The 27,058-nt window shown below is 47.6% G+C and overlaps 1 protein-coding gene across 2 annotated transcripts in view; it reads right to left on the bottom strand.

The window, feature by feature from the left end:
• The window catches only part of kdm5c (lysine demethylase 5C), a 136,908-nt gene that overhangs the window by 55,695 nt on the left and 54,155 nt on the right, over positions 1–27,058 (bottom strand). For both annotated transcript variants that reach the window (XM_073028265.1, XM_073028264.1), the window contains exon 2: positions 996–1,073. In XM_073028265.1, coding sequence (XP_072884366.1) covers positions 996–1,073 — 78 coding nt within the window. The remainder of the gene's footprint in view (positions 1–995; positions 1,074–27,058) is intronic.

Raw genomic sequence — 27,058 nt, forward strand, 5'->3', positions numbered from 1 at the left:
TCGTGTGCTGTGAAGTGTTTCAATTTCAAACTGTAAATAGCAAGTGCTTTATGACGTGTTGAATATTGCAGAACAGTGAATTGGAGTGATAATGTAATCATTTGAATAATCTTTTTATATACATATCTGAATGGGGTCTTGAGTAGCACAAAAACTTTTAAATGTCACTAGCTGCCCCCCCCCCCCCCCCCCCCCCCCAGCAGCTACCCACTCCAGGGGAGATGTCTAGGATTTTGGAGGGTCTACAGAAAGTGAAAGACAGAGAGACCAGAACATTCCCAACGCTAAGCGTGTAAAGATTAGCTTTATTAATCACATGCAAATGAAGGCATGAAGTGAAATTTGTTGTTTTGCATCAATGAGCAAAACAGTTTTGAGATTGTGCTGGGGGCAGCCCACAAGTGTCGCAGTGCTCCCAGTGGCCACAACTTAGTAAACCTTATTGTATGCCTTTGGAATGTGGGAAGATACCAGAAGAAACACACACTCCGGGAAAAAATTCATGCAGTCACAAGGGGGAACGTATACAACTGTTTATTACAGTGGTGGAAATTGAATGCTAATCACTGGCATTACACAAGCTACTTCGGGTACTCCAGTTCCCTTCCACATTCAAAAGTTAGGGTGAGTGAGTTAAGTTAAAGTTTGCCCCGAGCCTTATAGGCTCATCAGGCCAGTGCTTATGCCAGTTTCTGTGGCGTACGAGTATGAGATCTCTTTCAAACCGGGACGGATGGGGTGGGGGCAGGAACAGGAACTGTGTAAGCATCTGTACCCTGATCTCAGCCCAAAATGTTAATTCATTTCCATAACTGCTGCCTGACCTGCTGAGTTATTCCAGCACTTTGTAATGTTTAAATTTAGGAATTTTAGCTGCATTGGCTCAACTTGGGCGGATTCCGGGCACAAGGCGGCCTACGAAACTGCAGAGGCAAGTCCACACATGCGCTTGGTGGGAGTGGGAGTCAGGCAGGGGCCGGGAAGCAGAAACTTACCTCCAACTCGTTCAGCCGCTGAATCCGGGGTGTGAACTTGAAGTTGTCGACCTCAACCGCGAAAGGAGGCTGCCAGTCCTGGGGACAAAAAAGAGGACAAGAAAGCACAGTTTAGCGAAGCGACAAACCCTTCACGCATGAGCAACAGATTCCCCGAGCAGAACTCATAACAAGCGAGCTCAACTGCTCATGTCAATGCTGTGTGTGGACTGATATTTATTGATTGAACATCTGTGCTCAGTGGCCACTTTATTTGGTACAGGAGTGTTTCTAATAAAATGGCCACAGGAGTGGAACCCCATGTGACCTTCTGCTGTAGCCCACCTACTTCAATGTTCGATGTGTTGTGCATTCAGAGAGCTCTTCTACACACCACATGGTTATTTCAGCTACTGTCACCTCCCTGGCAGCTTGAACCAGGCAGGCCATTCTCCACAGCCATTTCTGTCCACAGAGCTGCCGCTCACTGGACGCTTTTTGTTTTTCTGTAAACTCTAAAGACTACTGAGTGTGAAAATCCCAAGAGATCAGAAGTTTCTGAGATACTCAAACTACCCCGCCTGTACCAACGATCATTCCACAGTCAACGTCATTTAGATCACATTTCTACCTCATGATGATGTTTCGTCGAACTACAACTGAACCTCTTGACCATGTCTGCGTGCTTTTATGCATTTAGTTGCTGCCACATGATTGGCTGATTAGATATTTGCATTAAGGAGCAGATGCACAGGTGTACCTAATCATTTGGGCACTGAGTGTATCTCATTATTAAGTCTAAAGATTAAGTCAGAAGATAAATTCCTTGGAGGGCTTTGAACTCAAGACTATGCTCCCGGTTATGTCCAGCTACTTGAAAGTCACAAAGGCAAAAGTTTATTGTCAAGTATACAAAGACCACAATCGCCTACGTCATACACGTCTGCACACGGGCAATGAAAAACTTAACTGCAGCAGCCTCACAGACACTGAGCATCAGATACACAACATTCATAAGGAACACCACATATCATACATACATTTTACAATAAGAATAATACAATTAGGTCCAAAAAAAGAAGTCCATTGTAATACAAAATGGTCACAGTTTTTGCTATAATGAGGTAGTTGCCGGTTGTTTCAAAAGTCAAATGATTGAGGGAACCTGGTGGTGTGGGAGCTCAGGTTTCTGTATCTCCTGCCCTGTGTGAGCTACGAGACAATGGCCTGGCCTGGACAGTGGAGATCTACATTTCTACAGATGTACAGTGAAGAGCATTCTGACTGGTTGCTTTACTGTCCGGTATGGAGAGGCCACTGCACAGGGCTGTAAACTCAGCCAGTTCCATCGTGGGCACAACCCTCCCCACCACTGAGGACATCTTCAAAAAGCAGTGTGGCATCCATGGACAGCTAGGGTGCCTAAGAGCTTTATCACAGTACTGTATTTGTCAACCCGGAGCGGAGAGTGAGTTTGTATATCCAGCGAGGGTGGAGGCAAGGTCATTTGATTCCAAACAATTGGTTTATTGATATTACAGAATGTTTCTCTGGTGCTTCCTGCTCCCTCCCTTCTCCCCAACCACGATGCTTCTCTCGTCATGAAATTTGTTTTGTTTTCCTGGTAGCAGCAGCAGTACAGAGCAGTTTATAAATTATTACAGCATTGTACAAAAGTCTTAGGCACCCTCGCTATATATATGTGTGCATAAGACTTTTGCTCAGTGCTGTATGTCAGTGATATTAAACCTGATTCTGACGATCTTGCAGCTTATTGTTTACTTGTGCTACGCTTTCTCTGTTACACTTTACTCTGTGTTCCGTGTTCTACCCCAATGCAGTGTAATGAACAGACTGTAATACCAGCTTTCCACTGCATCTTGGTTCACGTGACAATAACAAACCAACACCAATAGTCGAGGGCCTCTCCTAACCTCTGTGATGAACCATAGAAAGCGACCTCTATGGATGCATCACGGTAGGGAAACTGCTCTGCCCGCAACCACAAGAAACTGCAGAGATGTGGATTGAGGTAGGGAAAGGGAAATTCTAAACTCAGAATAGTGGTTGTATAGTGTAGCAGAGAGGCAGATGGAGGGGGCAGGTGTGTGAGGATGTAGTAATGGTGCACTGCAGGGATCAGAGTTGGGTCAATTGTTGTCTGTCTATATCAACGATCTGGGTGATAATGTGGTTAACTGGATCAGCAAATTTGCAGATGACACCAAGATTGGGGGTGGAGTGGACAGCGAGGAAGACTATTGAAGTTTGCAAAGTAATCTGAACCATCTGTACTCATTTTAGACTCATGACTGTGTGGCTAAGCATATCTCCAATGCCATATTCAAGTTTGCTGACGCAACCGTCTTTGGCCAAATCAAAGGTGGTGATGAATCAGCATAGAGGAGGGAGATTAAAAATCTGGTTCAGCAGCGTTGTAACAACAACCTCTTACTCAATGTCACCAAGACCAAGGAGCTGCTTATTTGGCTTCAGAAGGAAACTAGAGATCCATGAGCCCGTCTTTGTCAGAGGATCAAAGGTGGAGAGGGTTAACATTTTTAAGTTCCTAGGAGTTATTATTTCAGAGGATCAGCATGTAAGCGCAATTATGAAGAAAGCACGGCAGTGCCTCTACTTCGGAATGACATCAAAAACAAAGCCCTTGCCACCACTGAGCACACCTACACGGACTGCTGTTGTAGGAAAGCAGCATCCATCATCAGGGACCCCCACAACCTAGCCCATGCTCTCTTCTCGCTGCTATCATCAGGAAGGAGGTACAGGAGCCTCAGGACTCACACCAACAAGTTCAGGAACAACCATCAACCTCTTGAACCAGAGTGCATAAAATCACTCACCCCATCACTGAATTGTTCCTACAACCTATACATTCTTCATCTCATATTCTCAACATTTATTGCTTATTTATTATTGTTTTTTTCTTGCTTTTTGTATTTGTACAGTTCTCTGTCTTTTGCACAATGTTTATTGGGTGTGGTCCTTCACTGATTCTATTGTGTGTCTTGGATTTATTGACTCCCTGTAAGAAAATGAATCAGCATTGTATTTGGTGACATAAATGTTCTTTGATAATAAACTTACTCTGAACTTCAGACTGAAAGTTCTGTCAATTACCTGGCAAGTCACTAGCCTTTTAAGAACAAATCTGAGAACAAGAGTTAACAATATTAATTGCTCTTTTAGCCTGCAGCATATCCAATTTCAGCACATCAGTGCATACATGCAAAGATTAGCGCTCCTTTCTGCTCGAGGTGCAACCTTTGAAGTTAGAGACCAGACGTCCACGTGCATCAGAACGTGTTTAAAGAATCCAGTTTTAGAATTCAGGTGAGTCCTGTTTCATTCAGAGGGTGGTGAGAGGGAGTGCCCGCTTCCCACAGTGAAGGCATGAGGCAAGGCAAAAGGAGTGAGTTTCAGGGGAAGCCAGGCACGTACTCAGGAGGAGATGGTGAGGGGGGAAGGACAGTGAGAAGTGACAAGAAGCAGGAGAGGAGATGGTAAAACTAGGAGGACAACGAGGAATGGGAGGGCACAGCCAAAGTAGGTAGTGGGTAAGAAAGTGGCAAGAAGGATATGGGGACGCTGTTTGGAATAACGAGTTCAAAGTAAATTTATTATCAAAGTTACTAACCTGAGATTCATTTTCATTCAGGCATTTACAGGAAAAAGGAAATGCAATAAAATGGATAAAACAATTTTATAAAATAACAATGATTAAAAAACTATAGAGATCAGCTTTATGTGTTACATGTACATAAAAAAACACACATTTTGTGTCAAAGACCACCACAATCTGAGGGTGTATTAATAAGATCCCACGGTATTACAGGAAAGATACTGGCAGGGACATGTGATTGATTGACTGGCAGGAAGAAAAGAGTGGGAATAAAGGGGGACCTTTTCTGGTTAACTGCCGGTGACTAGTGGTGTTCAGCAGGGGTCGGTGTGCAATGTGTGAAAGGATGCACAGCGAACTATAAAAACTGTTGTAAGGAAGGCAAATGCAATGTTAGCATTCAAGGTAACACACACAAAATGATGGAGGAACTCAGAAACGAAGGGTTTATTCATTTCCATAGATGCCTGACCTGCTGAGTTCCTCCAGCATTTAGTTTGCGTTGCTCTGGATTTCCAGCATCTGGTGAGGAAAAGCAGACGGCACACCAGGCCAAAGTCCCGGGCCAGAAAGAGAGGGGTGAAATACATGGGCCCCCCACATTCCAGGCCATGCTCTCTTCTCGCTGCTACCATTTGGGGAAGAGGTGCAGAAGCATTAGGTCCCACACCACCAGGTTCAGAACAGTTATTACTGATCCCACAATCTATGCACTCACTTTCAAGGACTCTACAACGCATGTTCTCAGTATTGTTTATTACTATTAATTTCTATATATTTGCAGTTTATCTTATGCACATTGTTTGCCAGTCTTTGTGTGTAGTTTTTCATTGATTCTATTGCATTTTTGTTTTACTGTGAATGCCCACAAGGAAGTCAGTCTCAGGGTAGTATATGGTGACATACATGTACTTTGATAATAAATTTACTTTGAACGTTGACTTTTACCTCCTACGTGGCAAGTGGTAATGGCCCGAGTGTTTGCTGCTAGGGCTGCCTGGCCTGCTGGTTTCCTCTGGCATTTTGTACTTGCTCCCCAAGGTTTCCAGAGCTTGCAGAATCTCATGTGTTTATAATCACAGGAACTGGAGAGGCACTTGAGGAAGGTAAACATACAGGGAACAGGACTGCTCTGTAGCAGGGGTTCCCAATCTGGAGTCCACAGACCACTCAGTTAATGTTGGGGGGGCAGCAACCGTGGCACTAAAAAGTTTAGGAACCCTTACTCTACAGGGAATGGGTGGATATGGACATTGTGTAGCAGAAGGGATAACTTTAGTAAGGCACTTAATTATATGATTTAGAGATGTAGTGTGGAACAGGGCCTCCCGGCCCAACCAGTCACAGAGCGACCTACCAATTTTAACCCTTGCCTAATCGCAGGACAATTTACAATGACCAATTGACCTGCTAACTGATACATCTTTGGACTGTGGGAGGAAACTGAAGTACCTGGAGGACATCCACATAGTCGTGGGGAGAACGTCCAAACTCTTTACAGGGGACGCTGGAACTGAACTCTGACGCCCCGAGCTGTAATAGCAACGCTCTAACTGCTACGCTGCCGTGACACCCAACACCGAGTCTAACTTGCGATACTGTTCGACGTTGTATCCTAAGTGTTGAGGTACCCTGTCTGTCTTTAAGGGTGACACAATGTTAACACTGTTACAGCGTCAGCAGCCCGGGTTCAATTCCACCACGGACCTCTTGGTTAATGCTAAGGGTCCATAGGATAAAGCAGATAGGGAAACTCTACTCTTTAAGCTTATCAACATGCAGTTCACGTGTCTCATTTTGCTCTGTGATACTATGATATAATAAAACACCTTGTGCTGACTTATTAGTGCCGTTTGGCCTTAATGTCCAGCAAACTTCTACGGATGTACTGTGGAGAGTATTCCGACTGGTTGCATCACTGAAAAGAGCTGCAGAGGGTTGGACACTAGTGTCCCACCATCTCCAAATGGAGATGCCTCAAGAAGACAGCATCCATCACGAAGGACTCTCAGCATCCAGGACATGCCCTCTTCTTACTACCATCAGGAGCCAGAAGACCTACACTCACATTTTGGAAACTGCTTCTTCCCTTCTGCTATCATATTTATGAATGGACAATGAACCAATCCATGAACACTACCTCACTATTTCTGGTTAGATTTTTTAAGACATAGTGTGGCGACCCACTTCCTAGCGCACTCGAACCGGCTCACAAATAGCCAGTGTGCCGGCATAAAGGCCAGTCCCAAAAGGGCGCCAAGTCTGCTTCACCAACAAAGGGAAAAGCCCAAGCGGGACTGGACTGTGAATACGTGCCCCCTACAGCATCCGCGCCCGGGAGGGGCAGGATCAGGGAGGCTTTAAAGCGAGGCCGTGAAGTTCGAATAAAATCTTTTTTAACTGCAGTTTACCGACTCTGTGTCGTTATTTCAGCGCTGCATGTAGCACACCGCTACAATTGGCGACCCCGACAGCCCAAACGATATTTGAGCCAAAGATGAACGACACCGCATCTGTTCATGCAGTTTCGTTGAAACTGCCAAGCTTCTGGACGCTGCGACCTCACCTATAGTTCCAGCAAGCAGAAGCCCAATTCCACGTTCGGCAGATAACCTTGGAGGACACACGTTACCACTACGTGGTGAGCTCCCTCGACCAGGACACAGCGGCCCAGGTTGAGGAGTTCATACAGTCTCCTCCAGCGGACGGCAAATACACGGACTTCAAAACCCTGCTCATAAGGACTTTCGGACTCTCACGGTGAGCGAGCTGCCCGCTTACTGCACCTGGATGGTTTGGGGGACAGACCTCCATCGGCTTTAATGAATGAGATGTTGTCTCTGGCCGGCGGACACAAGCCCTGCCTCATGTTTGAGCAGGCATTCCTGGAGCAGCTGCCCGAGGACATACGCCTGCTGCTGTCCGACACAGATTTCAGTGACCCCCGGAAGGTGGCAGCCCGGGCGGACTTGCTGTGGAACGCCAAGGAGAGTGGGGCGTCCGTCGCACAGATCACCAGCCCACGCTCCCAGCAGCAAACCAGACCAGGCCCGGCCACAGAGCCCGCTAACCCCAGAGGCAGGGGTGAGGAGACCAACGAACAATGGTGCTTCTACCACCATTCTAGCCCGCCGCTGTCGCCCGCCCTGCAAGTTCCCGGGAAACGCCAGGGCCAGCCGCCGCTGATGGCTACGGCGGCTGGCCATGGGGATAGCCTCCTGTATGTGTGGGACAAGCGGTCGGGACGCCGTTTTTTGGTCGACACCCGGTGCCGAGATCAGCGTCTTACCTCCGACGAGTTACGACACCCGCAACAGGGCACCGGGTCCCACCCTGAGGGCCGTGAACGGGCAGCACAGTAAGGACCTACGGTGCAGCTACAGTTCGGCTCCAGCCGGTTCATGTGGGACTTCACGCTGGCCGCCGTAGCCCAACCTCTTCTGGGTGCGGATTTTTTGCGGTCTCACAGTCTGCTGGTCGACCTGCCGAGGCAGAGACTGGTCCACGCCAAGACTTTTCAAACGTTCTCCCTGGGAGAAGCCCAGTTACCAGCCCCACACCTCGACTCCATCACGCTGTCCGACAACGACTTCACCAGAGTCCTGGCGGATTTCCCATTGGTTCTGGCACTGCAGTTCATGGCAGCCATGCCCCGACACGGCGTACAGCACCACATCCCGACCCAGGGACCATCCCTCCACGCCCGCGCTCGAAGGCTTCCCCCGGACAAGCTCCGACTGGCGAAGGAGGAGTTCAAGAGGATGGAGGAATTGGGGATCATACGGCGGTCCGACAGCCCATGGGTCTTCCCCCTGCACATGGTGCCCAAAGCGACAAGGGGCTGGAGACCATGCGGCGACTACCGCAGGCTGAACGAGGCTACAACACCGGACCGCTACCCTGTGCCGCACAATCAGGACTTTGCAGCAAACCTGCAAGGCGCATGGATCTTCTCCAAGGTAGACCTCGTCCGGGAATACCATTAAATCCCGATGCATCCGGACGACGTCCCCAAAAAGGCACTCATCACCCCTTTCGGCCTTTTCGAGTTCCTCCGCATGCCGTTCGGCCTGAAGAATGCCGCACAGACGTTCCAGCGGTTAATGGACGTGACCTGGACTTCGCTTTCATCTATTTGGATGACATCCTCATTGCCAGCAGCAGTCGTCAGGAACATGTGTCCCACCTCTGTCAACTCTACGCCCGACTGAGTGAATACGGTCTAACAATCAACCCGGCCAAATGCCAGTTCGGGCTCGACACCATCGACTTCCTGGGCCACAGGATTACTAAAGACGGGGCAACCCCTCTGCCCGCTAAGGTAGACGTAGTCCGCCATTTTCCCCGACCCACCACAATCAAAGGCCTTCAGGAATTCGTAGGTATGGTAAATTTCTACCATCGCTTCCTCCCTTCAGCTGCCCGAATCATGCGCCCCCTTTTCGCCCTGATGTTGGGTCCGGGCAAGGACGTTACCTGGGATGAGGAGCCTGCCGCCGCTTTCATTAAAACGAAAGAAGCCTTGGCAAACGCCACAATGCTAGTGCACCCCAGAATGGACGTCCCTACCGCCCTCACAGTGGACGCATCTAACACGGCAGTCGGTGGGGTACTGGAGCAACTCATTGCGGGTCGCTGGCAACCCCTGGCATTTTTCAGCAAACACCTGCGACCACCCGAACTCAAATACAGTGCTTTCGACTGGGAACTGTTGGCGCTATACCTGGCAATCCGGCATTTCAGGTACTTCTTAGAAGGTAGGCCCTTCACCGCGTTCACGGACCACAGGCCGCTTACCTTTACGTTCACGAAGGTGTCCGACCCCTGGTCGTCCCGCCAGCAGCGCCATCTGTCCTACATCTCTGAATACATGACGGATGTCCGGCACGTCTCGGGTAAGGACAATGTCGTGGCGGACGCACTCTCTCGCCCTAACATTCATGCCCTTTCCCAAGGGGTAGACTTTGAGGCGCTGGCAGAGGCGCAGCAGGCAGACGAGGAGATCCCTAGTTACAGAACCGCAGTCTCCGGTTTGCAGCTCCAGGACCTCCCCATAGGCCCAGGTGAGAGGACCCTACTCTGTGACGTCACCACCGGCCAACCCCGTCCCGTTGTCCCGGCAAACTGGCGGCGATGCGTTTTCAACTCCATTCATAACTTAGCGCACCCCTCCATCAGGACAACCGTCTGGATGGTCTCCAGCAGGTTCGTTTGGCACAGACTCCGCAAGCAGGTCAGTGAATGGGCCAAAACGTGCATGCACTGCCAAACTGCCAAGGTGCAGCGGCACACCAAAGCTCCGCCGCAGCAGTTCCACCCCACCCGCCGGCGTTTCGACCACATTCATGTGGATATCGTGGGCCCCCTGCCAGTGTCACACGGAGCGCGGCACCTCCTCACTATCGTGGACCAGTTCACCAGATGGCCGGAGGCGATCCCACTCACCGACACCACCTCCGAATCTTGCGCCCGGGCACTGATCACCACCTGGGTGTCCCGCTTTGCTGTACCGGCCCACATTACCTCCAACAGAGGCGCCCAGTTCACCTCCAGCCTGTGGTCAGCTATGGCCAGCCTTTTGGGGACACAGCTGCACCACACCACTGCCTACCACCCACAGTCGAACGGCCTGGTGGAGCGTTTCCACCGTCACCTAAAGTCGGCTCTCATGGCCCGCCTGCGAGGAGCTAACTGGGTGGACGAGCTTCCCTGGGTCCTACTCGGCATCCGCACGGCGCCCAAAGACGATCTGCACACCTCCTCGGCCGAGATGGTGTACGGCGCACCCCTGGCTGTCCCGGGGAGTTCATACCAGCCCCAAGGGGGCATGAGGAAGAACCTGCAGCAGTCCTGGGCCGACTACGCGAGAGGCTCGGCAACCTGGCCCCCATACCCACTTCGCAGCATGGGCAGAACCCGACCTGTGTACTCAAAGACCTGCAGAACTGTAAGTTTGTGTTTGTACGAAGGGGCGGGCATCGGCCACCGCTGCAACGGCCCTACGAGGGGCCGTTTACGGTGCTCAGGAACAACGGGTCTACGTTCGTGCTGGACGTTGGGGGGAGAGAGGAGGTTTTCATGGTGGACCGACTCAAACCGGTCCATGTGGACGTGGTGCAACTGGTCGAGTTCCCGGCACCACGGCGCAGAGGCCGACCTCCCAAACAGAGTCCAGCCCAGACTGTGGACATTGGGGGGGGGGGTGTATCGCTGGTTCTGGGGGGGGGGGTTATGTGGCGACCCACTTCCTAGCGCACTCGAACTGGCTCACAAATAGCCAGCGCGCCGGCATAAAGGCCAGTCCCAAAAGGGTGCCAGGTCTGCTTCACCAACAAAGGGAAAAGCCTGTGCGGGACTGTGAGTACGTGCCCCCTACAGCATCCACGTGTGGGACAGGACTGTGAATACGTGCCCCCTACAGCATCTGCGCCCGGGAAGGGCAGGATCAGGGAGGCTTTAAAGCGAGGCCGTGAAGTTCAAATAAAATCTTTTTTAACTGCAGTTTACCGACTCCATGTCGTTATTTCAGCGTTGCCTGTAGCACACCGCTACAATAGTATATATTTTATATTCCCTGATCAGGGTGACATGAAGCCATGAGGGCAGGTGGTGGATAGTCGTATGAGCAGCCAGTGCAGATCACAAGTCCTGGTTATGCGACACTGACACCAGGCAGACAATCTCTGAAGAGTGTTGATAATGGCTGGGGTCACCCGTCTTGTAAAGACACTGCCCAGACAATGGCTAGGCGGTGGCAAACCACTTCTGTAGAAAAATTTGCCAAGAACAATCATAGCTATGGAGACCCAGCACATAATGATAATGATATTTTATAAATAAACATCTATTTAATATTGTGTTTGATAGGTGTTGCTCTACATTGCAGCCACAAAACAAATTTCACCACATACGTCAGTGATATTGATTCTGATTCCTGTGTGTCAGGTTCATTTGCTTATAAGGAACAGTCATAATACTGTGTCACATGCACACACACGTACACACATCCCACACAGCAGAGGCTTAGGTCTGAGGGATTTTGTACACACAGGAATAATCTGCATTTTATTACTTTGGGTGCAGAGGCTGAGCACAACTGCATCTTCACTTTGGCAGAGCAGATCTTACACTCTGCATCGGTTAAGCTTTTTGGCCATTCGTGTGGAGAGCAAGATTTGCATAGCTGTGCAAGCGTACGAGGCACAGAAGCCTGAGGTCCCACACCACCAGGTTCATGAACAGCTGGTTAAGATATAGCAGCAGGATTAAGCCATTCAGCCTATCAAGTCTACTCTACCATTCCACCATGGCTGATTTATGACCCCTCTCAATGCCTTCTCCCTGTAACCTCTGACACCCTTACTCATCACAAATCTATCAATCTCTGTTTTAAATTTACCCAATGACTGGGCCTCCACAGCCATCTGTAGCAACTAATTCCACACATTCACCACCTTTCTGGCTATAGAAATTCCTCCTCAGCTGTGGTCTTTTATCCTGAGGCTGTGCCCTCTGATCCTAGACTCCCCCACTATAGGAAACATCCTCGCCACATCCACCCTACTGTAACCCTAGGTTACAATGAGATCCCCACTCATTCTTCTAAACTCAAACAGTACAGGTCTAGAGCTATCTAATGCTCCCCAGACATTCCTGGAGCCATTCACATGAACCTTCTATGGACCCACTCCAATGTTGGCACATCCTTTTTAGATAAGGGGCCCAAAACTGCTTACAATGCCTTACCGAGCCTCAGCATTTCCCCAGGAAGAACACCATTCACCCCATCTATGCCCCTCAAAAATCTGCACCCTCTACAAGTTGAATAATAGAGGTTACAGGTAGTATGATATTTTCAAGTACACTTGGTGAGTTTAATGAATGTTGGAAATTGCACTCCACTAATTTTAAAGAGACCATGGGAACCAGGAAGTTGGTGAGTTTAAAGGAGCGCAGGGCCTAGGCCACTGAGAGTTTAAAGGAGTGCAGGGCCTAGGCCACTGAGAGTTTAAAGGAGTGCAGGGCCTAGGCCACTGAGTTTAAAGGAGTGCAGGGCCTAGGCCACTGAGTTTAAAGGAGTGCAGGGCCTAGGCCACTGTGAGTTTAAAGGAGTGCAGGACCTAGGCCACTGAGAGTTTAAAGAGAGTGCAGGGCCTAGGCCACTGAGAGTTTAAAGGAGTGCAGGGCCTAGGCCACTGAGAGTTTAAAGGAGTGCAAGGCCTAGGCCACTGAGAGTTTAAAGGAGTGCAGGGCCTAGGCCACTGAGAGTTTAAAGGAGTGCAGGGCCTAGGCCACTGAGAGTTTAAAGGAGTGCAAGGCCTAGGCCACTGAGAGTTTAAAGGAGTGCAGGGCCTAGGCCACTGAGAGTTTAAAGGAGTGCAGGGCCTAGGCCACTGAGAGTTTAAAGGAGTGCAGGGCCTAGGCCACTGAGAGTTTAAAGGAGTGCAAGGCCTAGGCCACTGAGAGTTTAAAGGAGTGCAGGGCCTAGGCCACTGAGAGTTTAAAGGAGTGCAGGGCCTAGGCCACTGAGAGTTTAAAGAGAGCGCAGGGCCTAGGCCATTGAGAGTTTAAAGGAGTGCAGGAGTCAGGAAGTTGGTGAGTTTAAAGGGAATGTGGGAACCAGGACGTTGTTGAGATTGAAGGGAGCGGAGAACCCATGTTTAAAGGGAGTGTGACATGAAGAAAACAACGCAACAGTGGACAAGCCTTTCGGCCCACAAAGTTGTACCCATTTCTACCGAGCATCCTCTTTCTGTATATCATCCATATTCCCCCAATACTCTCACTTTCATATTTGGGGAGAAGGTAGAGCTTCTTACCCTCCGCCATCAGATTGCTGAACTGTCCATGAACCCACGAATAATACTGCACTATTCCTTTGCTTTTGTACTTTTTCAGAATTAGAACTAATATCACTGGCATATGTAGCAGCAGTACAGGGCAATACTTCAAAAACTATAAATTACAGTAAGAAATATTATATAATAAATATTGGGGGGGGGGCATGTTAAAACAGTGGTTAGCACAACAACCTGGTACAGGCGACCCGGGTTCAGTTCCTGCCACTGCCTGTAAGGAGTTTGTACGTTCTCCCCATAACTGTGTGGGTTTCCTGCCAGTAGATAGGTTAATAAGTCATTGTAAATTGTCCTGTGATTAGGCTAGGGTTAAATCGGTGGGTTGCTGGGTTGCAACTCAAAGAGCTGTAAGGGCCTCTTCCCTGCTGTATCTCAATAAATTTAAAAAAAATATATTGTTTTTAAACAATTAAACAAAGTTTTGTAAAAAGAGAACAAAAATAGTGAGGTAGTGATCATGGGTTCATTATCCATTGAGAAATCGGATGGGAGAGGGGAAGTAGTTGTTCCTGCAATGTTCCAGTGTGTGTCTTTGGGCTCCTGTACCCCCTCCCTGATGGTAGCAATGAGAAGATGGCATGTCATGGCTGGTGGGGTCCTTAATGATGGATGCCAGCTTTTTGAGGCGTACCCTATTGATGATGCCCTCGGTGCTGGGGAGGCTAATGCCCATGACGGATCTTTCTGCAGCTTTTTCTGATCCTGTGCATTAGCAATGCCCCCCACCCCCCCCAGCACCAGATGGGGATGCAGCCAGTTAGAATGCTCTCCATAGTACATCCTCTTTATGTACCTATTTGTCTATGCTGTAATTTACAGCAACATTTACGTCTGTGCCAAACTGTGAAACAAAGCCACAAGTCACTGATAATAAACCTGATTCTATTGAAAAGCTGTTTAACCTCCACCAAACTGCCTGCTTCTGCCCCTGAGAACCCATTCCAAGAACCGCCTACTCTATGTAAAAAAAATGCCCCTCATATCCCCTTTAAACTTTTCCCTTTCTAATGTTAAATTCATGTTCTCTGGTGTTTAATATAAAGGGAGTTGAGGGAAACAGGCCCAAGTTATTTACTTGGCACAGTGGAAATTAAGGGAGCCTTTTCTGATTGGCTGTCAGTGACTAATAGTATTGGGGCTGCTGCTTCTCACGATAGACCTGTCAATGATTTAGATGACAGAACTGAACACTCTGTGGGCAAGTCTGCAAATGGACGGCCTTCTAACGTTTCACTATGAACTTGTGTGGCAACTTTGAGGGATTTATGGAATAGGAGAGAGAGGGAGGTGTAGGGGGAAGAGGGGAGAAGGGAGGGGTAGAAGGTAAGGGGGTTGAGGGTTAAAAGGAGAGGAGGGGGTAGGGGAGGGGGAGAGGGGTCTGAGGGGGCAGAGAGGGGAGAGAGAGGGGCAAAAAGGAAGATTGAGGGAAGGCCCCTCTCTAAGGACAGCCCTTCCCCAATATAAACCTTAGGTCAATAAAGCAGCAGTTTTGCAATTGCTGAAGTTCCTCACAGTGACAACTGACTACGGGCAATCAACATGCACCATTTCCTTTCCTCTTTAACGCTTAGTGCCTGATCTAAGACCTGGTTCCTCTATCCGTTCACCTCAAAAAATCCCCAAATGAAGAAACACCCTCAAAGGCAGCAAGACCAGCCTGTGGCATGATCGCTGGTCGTCTCACAGGGTGACCAATACCTGAGCTGTCTGCACAAGGCAACACAGGAACTCAACAGGTCAGGCAGCATCTACCAAGGGAAAGTGAGGTGGTGGATTTGAACTTCTGACGATGGGACAACAGCAAAACCCACGCCAGGCTGCTGTTTACTGATTACAGCTCAGTGCTCAACGCCATCATCCCCTCAGTAGTAATCAACCAGCTCCAAAACCTGGGCCTCATTTTCTCAGTGGGACACCACAGTGCAGATTGGTAATGAGAAAAAGGCTGAGGGCTTACTTGGAGTATTCTGAGCAGTTTGGGGACCCTTATTTAAGAAAGGATGAGCTGACAGTGGAGAAGGTCCATAAGAATGATTCCAGGAATGAAAGGCTCATCGTAGGAGGAGCGATTGAAGGCTATGAAGTTCAGTGGAATTCAGAAGAATTATTGAAAGCTATCATATAGATAGATAGATAGATACTTTATTCATCCCCATGGGGAAATTCAACTTTTTTTCCAAAGTCCCATACACTTGTTGTAGCAAAACTAATAACATACAATACTTAACTCAGTAAAAAAAAATGTTGAAAGGACTTGATAGTGTGGATTTGGTGAGGATAGTGGGGGAGTCTGACCAGAGGGCACAGCTTCAGGATAGAGGGACGTCCACTCAGAACGGAGATGAGGAGGAATTTCTTTATCCAAAGGGTGGTGAATTAATTGCCACAGATAGCTGTGGAGACTAAATCATTGAGTGTACTTAAGGCAGAAGTTGATAGGTTCTTGATTAGTCAGGGTGTGAAAGGTTACAGGGAGAAGGCAGGAGAATGTGGTTGAAAGGGAAATGGATCAGCCATGATAAAATAGTGGAGCAGACTCAAAAGGCCAAAATTCTGTTCCTATGTCTAATGGTCTTAACAGTACCTCAAGGATGCATGCCTAGCGTCCACTCTACCCTTTCTATGCCCATGATTATGTGGCTAGACACTGCTCAAATACCATCTATAAATTTGCCAATGACATAACTGTCACTGCCAGAATCCCCTGCATTCCCTTGATCGCTTTGTTCTCTCGCATTTCTCAGTACCCTACAGTTGGTTCACTGTGTAAGACCCTGTGTTAGTCCTACCAAAATACAACACCTCACACTTGTCTGTATTATATTCAATCTGCCATTTTTCAGCCGGCACAGTGTATATCATTATTAAGGCTAAAGGCTCTACGTTTTAAATTCAGAAGATAAATTCCTTGGCGGGGGGGCTTTGAGCTCAAGACTGCACTCCTGAGGTATCAGTCCAGCAACTTGAAAGTTACAAAGTCAAGTTTATTGTCATGTACACAAAGACCACGATCGCCTACATCATACGACATGGCACATAATGAACACAAGTACACGTCAGCACAGGGGCAATGAAAACTTAACTGCAGCAACATCACAGACATTGAGCATCAGATGCACAACATTCATCAAAGACACCAAAAATTATACACACTTTTTTTTCTACAATAAAAAGACAAACAGGATGAATCCACTGCAAAGTGGTCACAGTTTCTGCTATAAAGAGGTATTGATTAGGTTTGTGCTGGTTGGTTCAAGAACTGAATGGTTGAAGGGAAGGAGCTGTTCCTGAACCTGGTGGGTGGGTCTTCAGATTTCTGATTTATCAGCTCAAGTGAAAATAATAAACCCCTACTAAGCCTGGCCATTCTCCTCTGCCCTCTTTCATTAACAAGGTGTTTTCATCCACCAGAACTGCCGCTCACTGGACGTTCAAGTAACACACACAAAATGCTGGTGGAACACAGCAGGCCAGGCAGCATCTATAGGGAGAAGCACTGTTGACGTTTCGGGCCGAGACCCTTTGTCAGGACTAACTGAAAGGGAAGATAGTATGAGATTTGAAAGTAGGAGGGGGAGGGGGAAATGCAAAATGATAGGAGAAGACCGGAGGGGGTGGTGTGAAGCTGAGAGCCGGAAAGGTGATTGGCAAAAGGGATACAGAGCTCTGGAGAAGGGAAAGGATCATGGTTTGGGAGGCCTAGGGAGAAAGAAAGGGGGAGGGGAGCACCAGAGGGAGATGGATAACAGGTAGCGTGATGGACAGAGAGAGAGAAAAAAAAGAGGGGGGGGGGGAAACTAAATATATCAGGGATGGGGTAAGAAGGGGAGGAGGGGCATTAACAGAAGTTAGAGAAGTCAATTTTCATGCCATCAGGTTGGAGGTTACCCAGCTGGTCATGAAGGAAATAACCCACCATGCTGTCATCTTGCATCATCTACAAGCTAGACGAACAACTGCAGCATGTTAACACATTAACCTTTGCAGACTGGTGTCAAACAAGGGTCGGAGGCCACAATACACATTTGAGCTGCATCCCTGTGTGATCAGACCAGGGAGGTGAGGCACAATTCAACAAGGCGAACACAACACAGAAACAGGTCCTTCAGCCCACTGAGTCTGGGCTACCCCTTCACACTATCCCCACATTAACCCCAAGGTTTGAAATTATCCCAACACGTTCTCATCAGCTCCTTGCATGTTCTACCACTCTCCACACACTTGGATCCACAATTGGAGCACGGGGGGAGGCAATCAGAGGGGACATGGGCAGGGCCTACAAAAACTCACATACAGATGGGAGGGGTCACTATCAAACCCAGGTCCCTGGCTCCATGAAGCATTGGCTCAACGAGCTGCAGTTACGAGAGTGACCCCCGCATCAGGCCCTCTTTCCTCACCTTTATTTATTAACTTACAGGCACAGCGTGGAATAGGCCCTTCTGGTCCTTTGAGCTGCCCAGCAATGTCCCTATTTTACCCTAGCCTAATCATGGGGCAATTTACAATGAATAATTAACCTACTAACACTCATCTTTGGAATGCAGGAGGATCCAGAGCACCCAGAGCAAACCCACAGGGAGAACATACAAACTCCTTACAGTCAGTGGCGGGAATTGAACCTGAGTTGCTGGTACTGTGCAGCGTTGGGCTAACCACCGCACTACCTTATCAAACAGATTTACTACTCATGATTTAGAACACAGAACAGTACAGCACAGTACAGGCCTTTTGGCCCATGATGTTGTGTCAAACTTCTTACTTCAAGATCAATTTCATATAGATTCCTTGAATTCAATCCCCCAACTAATGAACACCAACAGACCATATGCCTTCTTAACCACCTTCTCTACTTTGAGGGACCCATTGATATGAACCCCCAAGAACACTGCTGAGAATCCTGTCATTAACCCAGTACCAACGTGAATCACTTCACGCTTTTCTCCACTTCTCAGTCCAGAATTACATCCTGTGAATATTGTGTTCTAACCTTTCATCATCCACAACACCACACCTGCAAACTTACTAACTCATCCTTCCACTTACTCATCGGTCATTAATAAATATCACAAACAGCATGGGACCTAGAACAGATCTCTGTGGAACACCACTGACCTCCAGGCAGAGTACACTCCATCTACACCACCTTCTGCCTTCTATGGGGAAGCTAATTCTGAATCTACCCAGCCAAGTTTCCCTGGATCCCAGGCCTCCTGACTGTTTGAACGAGCCCACCATGGGGAACTTTGTCAAATGCCTTACTAAACTCCACATCCACTGCTCTACCTTAATCAATTTGTTTTGTCACTTCCACAACAAACTCAATCAGGCTTCTGAAGCACGACCTGCTACCTACCTCTAATCAGACTATTCTTCTCCAAACACTCATAAATCCTGTTTCTAAAAATCCTCTCCAATAGTTTGTCCACCGCTGACTCAAGACTCACTGGTCTATAATTCCCGGGATTATCTATATGACTTCTCTCAACCAATAGAACAATATTTGCTATCATCCAGTCCTTTTCATTCAAGTTTGAGGAGTTTTGTTATGTCATCAAAGACTTTCCACAAAGGTCTACAGATGTATCATTCTAACAGGCTACATCACCGCCTCATATGGGGAGGCAACTGCACAGGATTGTAAAAAGCTGCAAAAATGTGTAAACTCAGTCAGCTCCATCATGGATACTAGCCTCCAAACCATCCAGGACACCTTCAAAAGGCAATGTCTCAAAAGGCAGCATCCATCATTAAGGACCCCCATCACCCAGGACAAGTCCTCTTTCACTGCTACCATCAAGGAGGTGGTACAGGGGCCTGAAGGCACACATTCAACATATCAAGAACAGCTCCTTCCCCTCTGCCATCAAATTTCTGAATGGATAATAAAACCATTAATACTACCTCACCTTTTTTGGTATTAAATAAATTTTTTATATTTACTTATCGTAAATTTTACTATTTAAAAAATTATTATGTATTGCAATGTGGAGTGTGTGGGATGTCCAGGGAGGGGGAGCACCTCTGGTAAAGGGCTTATCGTGTCCATTCCGGGGCAGCTCACTCGGTGCTGGGCCCCACTGCACACTCAGCCCTCACCTGTGGCTCCAAGTAGCTGTTTGCATGTGACAATGGACACACCCCGGTATACCGCTTCGACAGGTGGGCTAAACCAGTTGAAGTTAGCCAGCAGCATCATACTTGGGTAAAACAGGGATATGCCTGTCCTAGCATGTAAAGTCAGCTCCAGCAGACTGTCGGACAAGATCTACAGTGAGATCCAGTGGCCAGGAAGGCAGTTCTGCAACACTCTGTGGAGAACGAAGCGCCTGATTAGGCATAGGAGCCATCATGGTCATCTACAGCAACCAAGGAAGACCTCAGATTGTGACTCTTGTTCGGCCACTGGACTCCGACTTCTGAAAGTGAGAGAGTGGAATTGCCTCAGTAAAACTGCTTTTCCACTGTAAAAATTCTCCTGCCATCGTTGGGACACAATGGACAACCACCAATGTATTGCAATGTACTGCTGCCGCAGAACAACAAATTTCACAGCATATGCCAGTGATACTAAATCTGATTTTGATTCATTGGCACAACTCAAAGATTTTTACCATTTACTGATCTGTTTTTCCTCCAAGAAAACACAAGCTAAACCGGCAGCTCCTATGAAGGCACCAGTTTTACGCTTCAAAAGCACTTCCCACATCCCTAACAGGGCGTGCAGAGACTTGCACTCTGACAAGCAGCACTGCAGGAAACCAAGATGCAAGAGACCGCAGGCGCTGGAATCTGGAGCAGATGGCCAAATTCTGGACGAACTCGGTGAGTAAGGCAACGTCTGTGCAGGCAGAGGGACGGTTACCATTTTGGGTTGAGACACTGAATCAGGGTGGACAGTGTAAAGTTCAAAGTAAACTTATTATCAAAGTACATACACCTCACACTTAACTGGGTTGAAATCCATCTGCCCCTTCTCAGCCCAGTTTTGTATCCTATCGATGTCCTGCTGTAACCTCTGACAGCCCTCCACACTATCCACAACCCCCAACCTTTGTGTCATCAGCAAATTTACTAACCCAAACTTCCACTTCCTCATCCAGGTCATTTATAAAAATCATGAAGCGTAGGGGTCCCAGAACAGATCCCTGAGGCACACCACTGGTCACCAATCTCTATGCATAATATGGCCCGTCTACAACCAGTCTTTGCCTTCTGGAAGCCAATTCTGGATCCACAAAGCAAGGTCCCCTTGGATCCGGTGCGTCCTTACTTCCTCAATAAACCTTATCAAATGCCTTGTGGAAATCCATATACACTACATCTACTGCTCTACCTTCATCAATGTGTTTAGTCACATCCTCAAAAAATTCAATCAGGCTCGTAAGGCACAACCTGCCTTTGGCAAAGCCATGCTGACTATTCCTAATCATATTATGCCTCTTCAAATATTCATAAATCCTGCCTCTCAGGATCTTTTCCATCAACTTACCAACCACTAAAGTAAGACACACTGGTCTATAATTTCCTGGACTATTTCTACTCCCTTTCTTGAATAATGGAACAACATTTGCAAACCTCCAATCCTCTGGAACCTCTCCAGTCCCCATTGATGATGCAAAGATCATTTCCAGAGGATCAGCAATCTCCTCCCTCACCTCCCACAGTAGCCTGGGGTACATCTCCTCTGGTCCTGGAGACATATCCAACTTGATGCTTTCCGAAAACTCCAGTACATCCTCTTTCTTAACATCTATATGCTCAAGCTTTTCAGTCTGCTGTAAGTCATCCCTACAATTGACAAGATCCTTTTCCATAATGAATACTGAAGCAAAGTACTCATTTTCAACAGCCTTTGTATACCATGGTTCCTATACTCTACCATCCTTTCCATCTCATTGGAATGTACCTACGTAGAACACCATGCAAATATCCCCTGAACATTTGTCACATTTCTGCCATACATTTCCCTGAGAACATCTGCTCCCAATTTATGCTTCCAAGTTCCTGCCTGATAGCTTCATATTTCCCCTTACACCAATTAAACATTTTCCTATCCTGTCTGCTCCTGTTCCTCTCCAATGCTATGGTAAAGGAGACAGAATTGTGATCACTCTCCTCTGATCTCTCTCATTAACAAGGCGTTTTCACCCACAGAGCTGCTGCTCACTGGATTTTTTTTTGTTTTTCGCACCATTCTCTGCAAACTGTGGTGTGTGAAAATCTCAGGAGATCAGCAGTCCCTGAGATCCTTAAACCAACAATCTATTCCATGGTCAAAATCACTCAGATCACATTTCATTCCTGTTCTGATGTTTGGCATGAACAACAACTGAACCTCTCAACCGTGTCTGCATGGTCTCATCCATTGAGTTGCTGCCACCTGATTGGCTGATCAGCTATTTGCATTAATGATCAGGTGTGCCTAATTAAGTGGCCACTGACTGAGTGTGTGTACGCATGTATGTACAGTCGGCCCTCCTTATCCTCGAGGGATTGGTTCCGGGACCCCTCGCGGATACCAAAATTTGCGGATGCTCAAGTCCCTTATTCAACCTGTCTCAAGGCAGTGGACCTTAGGACCCAGCGGAACCCAAGACCTTATTTAACCTGTCTCAGATGCGGTGGACATTAGGACCCAGCGGCAGAGATCTAAATCCACAGTGTTTCTGTTCACGAAAATAATCACGATAACGATTGAAAATAAAGTGGAAATAATAAAGCGATCGGAAAGAGGTGAAACGCCATTGGTCATTGGAAAAGCTTTAGGCTACGTCGGTCAATGATCGGAACAATTTTAAAGGATAAAGTGAGAAAGGCTCTGCCCTGATGAAAGCTACAATTACTACTAAGTAACGCAGTGGTTTAATTATTGGGTTTTGGGGTTTTGGGTTTTTGATCCTCCACATCAACCCGGCACAGTGGAGAGCGCACTCGATAGCGATTCCCGAGCCCGGCGCTGAAACGTATGTTCTTAAGTATTTTATATGCATAGAAAGGTAAAATATATACTATATACCAATGCAAATGTTTGACTGACGCTAAATAATACCGGTTGTACCTGTTCCGACTTACTCAGTAAGAGAACTTCTGATTTTTTTTGATCCCGATCCACGATAACCCACGCACATCTTCCTGTATACTTTAAATCATCTCTAGATTACTTATAGTACCTAATACAATGTAAATGCTATGTAAAATGGTTGTTATACTGCATTGTTTAGGGAATAATAACAAGAAAAAAGTCTGTACATGCTCGAACAACAAGTGCTTGCTTGAACAACAAGTGCTGGAAGAGCATTTCTGGGTTTTCGTGATTCGCGGTTGGTTGAATTCGCGCATGCAGAATTCACGGATAAGGAGGGCCGACTGTATGTATTACGTGTGTGTATATCTTACTGCAATTTGTATTTTATGCCTTGCACTGTACTTCTGCTGCAAAACAACAAATTTAACGACATATGTCTGTGATAATAAACCTGATTCTGATTAAATGACTGCATGCAAAGCATTATTTATTCTACTTCAGTATATCTGACAATAACAAAACCAGTTTGAAGAGATGGCCAGTATAAAGAGGCGAGAGGGTGAGCCAGTGAGAAGTGAACAAGGGGCAGACGGAGGAGGAGAGGTGGACAAGATGGGGGACCTTTTCTCTTGCTACAGTGAGCACTGTCACCTGACTCCACCCCTCCTGCTCCATTAGAATAAAAGGGTGTCCCTTTAGAACAGAGATGAGGAGGAATTTATTCAGCTAGAGGGTGGTGAATCTGGAATTCATTGCCACAGATGGCTGTGGAGGACAAGTCACTGGGTATATTTAAAGCAGAGGTTGATAGGTTCTTGATTCGTCACAGCATGAAAGGTCAGGGAGAAGGGAGGAGAATGAGGTTGAGAAGGAAATGGATCAGCCAGGATCAAATGTGGAGCAGACCTGATGGGCCAAATGGCCTGATACTGCTCCAAAGTCTTATAGTGCAAGATCTTTTGAGCTAAATCCTCCAAAACCCCCTGGGTTGGAGACGAGGGTGGCCAAAATCTAACCTTTCCCTCTTTCATAGCCTTACATTCTTCTATCATCCACGCACCTAAGAGTCTCTTAAATATCCCTAATGTACCTGCCTCCACCACCACCCCGGCCCCCTCTAATTCCATTCCCCTCTCTGACCTCTAAACCTCTCCCTGTCTCTGAAAACCACTCTACAGCTCTCCAAATTACTGTACCTCCTAAACTCCTCTCCATACCCCTCCCCATCTCTGTAACCCCTCTGGCCCCTACACCCCACCCCATCTAACTCTTGTCTACACACTTCCCTCCCCATCCCTGCAACCCACTCTGACCCCTTTCTGTTTCCCTCTAGCTGTTTGCCAAATGCTCCTTCTAATCACCCATTCAGACCACAAGACGTCCACTGCTGGCACCCTTGTGAAATACCGTGCTGCAGTTACCAGCACTAAGGGCTCTTCATGACTGCCACTTATTTGCCTGGGCCATTTTGGCACAGCCCCTGGATGAAACAGTGTCTGTGTGTACCTGTGCGTGCTTACTTTTAAACAGACAAGATTCTGCAGATGCTGGACATTCAGATTAACACAGAAGGTGCTGGAGGAACCCAGCAGGTCAGCATCTATGGGGGGGGGGGGGGGGGTAAACAGTTCGAGCCGGGAAAGGAAGGGGGCTGAAGCCAGTATAACGTGGTGGGGGGGGGGGGGGGGAGGAAGAAGGACAAGCTGGCAGGTGACAGGAGAGGGGCAAGGTAGGTGAGTGGAGGAGGGAAGAAGTGGTCAGTGGAAGAGGAGTGTGACCCATGAGACAGTCGAGACTGGCCGCCCATTTCCCTCCACAGATGCCGCCGATGTCGACTTCCTCCAGCAGATTGTTTTCCCCCTTGCCTACTGACAGTGCTAGTGCCACTTTGCCCGAGTTAGTAGCAGATCACACGAAGATCTAGAAAGGAACTCGCCAGGACCACCAGGCAGAGAACCTAGCAACATAGATCAGCACCGGACAGGACAAGATGTCGGGGGCTGGCACCAGGAGGCGGAGGAATCCCACAATGCGGTGAGTTTCCAGTTATGACCACAGCTCGGACGTCACACCACGGCTGCACACCCACACAAATTCACTGCTTCAAACAAAGGAAGTCCATCACTGTGCACAAAGATGGAAGTTTATTATCCACAGGTACATCAAAATATACAGTGAAATGGATCATGTGTGTAACAACCAACGCACTGAGGTTGTGCTGGGGGTGACAGCCCACAAGTGTCACCGACATAGTTTTCCTACCGTGCTTGGCAGAACAGTACAGAGCACAACAAGCAACAGAACTGGGGTTCCTCCCTCCCACCCACACACACAGTCCCTTAACCCCAGACAGGCCTCCAGCTTCCAGAGTACTCGGACTCAGGACTACCTACACCACCTTCTTTCTCAGTGAACTCAGTGACTCACAAAACTTACACATGACACAAACAAGAAAGCCTTGCACTTGAGGCCATAAATTCATAAGATCTAGGAGCAGAATTAGACCATTTGATCTATTGAGTCTGTTCCGCCATTTCACCATGGCTGATCCATTTTCCCTCTCAGCCCCAATCTCCTGCCTTCTACCCGTATCTTTTCATGCCCTGACTAATCAAGAATCTATTAACCTTTGCCTTAAATATACACAAAAACTTGGCCTCCACAGCTGCCTGTGGTAATGAATTCCACAGATTCACCACCTTCTGGCTAAAGAAATTTCTCCTTGTCAATACACTGCCTTTTGCTCCTCCAGGATTGGTCAGCAATGTTGATAAAGGCTGCAGGACCCGAGGCCTGTTGGCCAGAGTCCCTGATTTGCTGGGCTATTCTAAGTCCCAACGTCTGCATGTCCAATCTGGAGGCCTAAGAACATAGACTGCTTTGGTGTTTGTGCCAGGGTGGGAGAGAGGAACAGGGCTTGTTTGGCTGTTGTTGATTGTTGTATTCTGTGCTGCTCTGATGAACACTGTGGGCATGCTATATCGGTGCCGGAATATGTGCTGACACCTGCGGGCTGCCCTCAGCATGTTCTTGGACATGATGGTTTTTAGCAGAAAAAGCTCATTTCACTGTATGGCAACATGGACATGTGATAAACGAATCTTGAACCTCGAGTGTCTTAAAATCATAAGCAAGAGATTCTGCAGATGCTGGATATCCAGAGCAAAACACACAAAATGCTGGAGGAACTCAGCAGGTCGGGCAGCATCTATAGAGAGAAATAAACCTTGTCATCGACTGTTTATTCTCCTCCATAGGTGCTGCCTGAACTGCTGAGTTCCTCCAGCATTTTGTATGTGTTACTCAGACAACAACATTTAAAAAGCATCTGAACAGGAACATGGATAGGAAACGTTTAGAGCAGGGGTTCCCAACCTGGAATAGAGGGATCAAGAGTGGAGAGAGTGAGCAATTTCAAGTTTCTGGGTATCAATATCTGAGGATCTATCCTGGGGCCAATGTATCGATGTAGCTACAAAGTCACAATGCTGGCTATATTTCATTAAGAGTTTGAGGGGATTTGGTATGTCACCAAAGGCACTTGTAAATTCCGACAGATGTACCATGACAGCATTCTAACGGGCTGCATCACCGTCTGGTATAGGGTGGGGGGGGGAGGGGGAGAGCTACAGCACACGTTAGAAATAAGTTGCAGAGTTGTAAACTCAGTCAGCTCCATCATGAGCACAGGCCTCCACAGTATCCAGGACATCTTCAAGGAGTGATGCCTCAAAAAGGTGGCTCCATCACCCACGGTGTGCCTTGTTCTTCTTGCTACCATCAGGGAGGAGGGTACAGGAGCCTGAAGGCACACACTCAACAATTCAGGAACAGCTTCTTACCCCCACCATCTGATTTGAGTGTATTGTGCATTGAGCCCATGAACACTACCTCACAACTGTTTAATTTCTATTTTTGCACTATTTATTTATTTCACAATGTCTTCCTCTATTATCATGTACTGTTGCCGCAAAAACAAGAGATTTCACAACCTACGCCAGTGAGATTAAACTGAATTCTGCTTCTCAGTTAATGGTAAGGGTCCATGGCATAAACAGGTTGGGAACCCCTGGTTTAAGAGAGATATGGCTCTAACATAAGGGCATCTTGGACATTATAGGCAAGTTGAGGAAGGTTTCCATATATGACCAACTTCTCTGCGCTCCTTTGCAATTCTACCCGCAGGAATTTTAACATCAGCCTCCAAGGAGGGAGATTTAATCCTAAAGACAGCCGCTCCACCATCACCCTTGTGCCAGTGCCCAATGGTTCAGGAGTTGGAGTTCAACCCTGAGCCTTCTGACTCAGAGGAGAGAACAAGCTCCACAGAGACACATCTGATGCTGGTTACATCACAACATGGTCGACGTTTCTGCGCAATGCTCTCCAGAAACAGATGCCACACCCACCACACACACATAGAATTAAGGGGTTTTGAGGACAGGTGGCCTGAAAAGATGGCCACACCATTGAGCACTGGTACAAGAAAGAAGCATCCATCATCATAGGTTTGAAAAAAAGGATGTAATGTTGAGGCTTTATAAGGCACTGGTGAGGC

The sequence above is a fragment of the Hemitrygon akajei genome, chromosome 24 (assembly GCF_048418815.1).
Source record: "Hemitrygon akajei chromosome 24, sHemAka1.3, whole genome shotgun sequence".
In the NCBI taxonomy this organism is placed as follows: Eukaryota; Metazoa; Chordata; class Chondrichthyes; order Myliobatiformes; family Dasyatidae; genus Hemitrygon; species Hemitrygon akajei.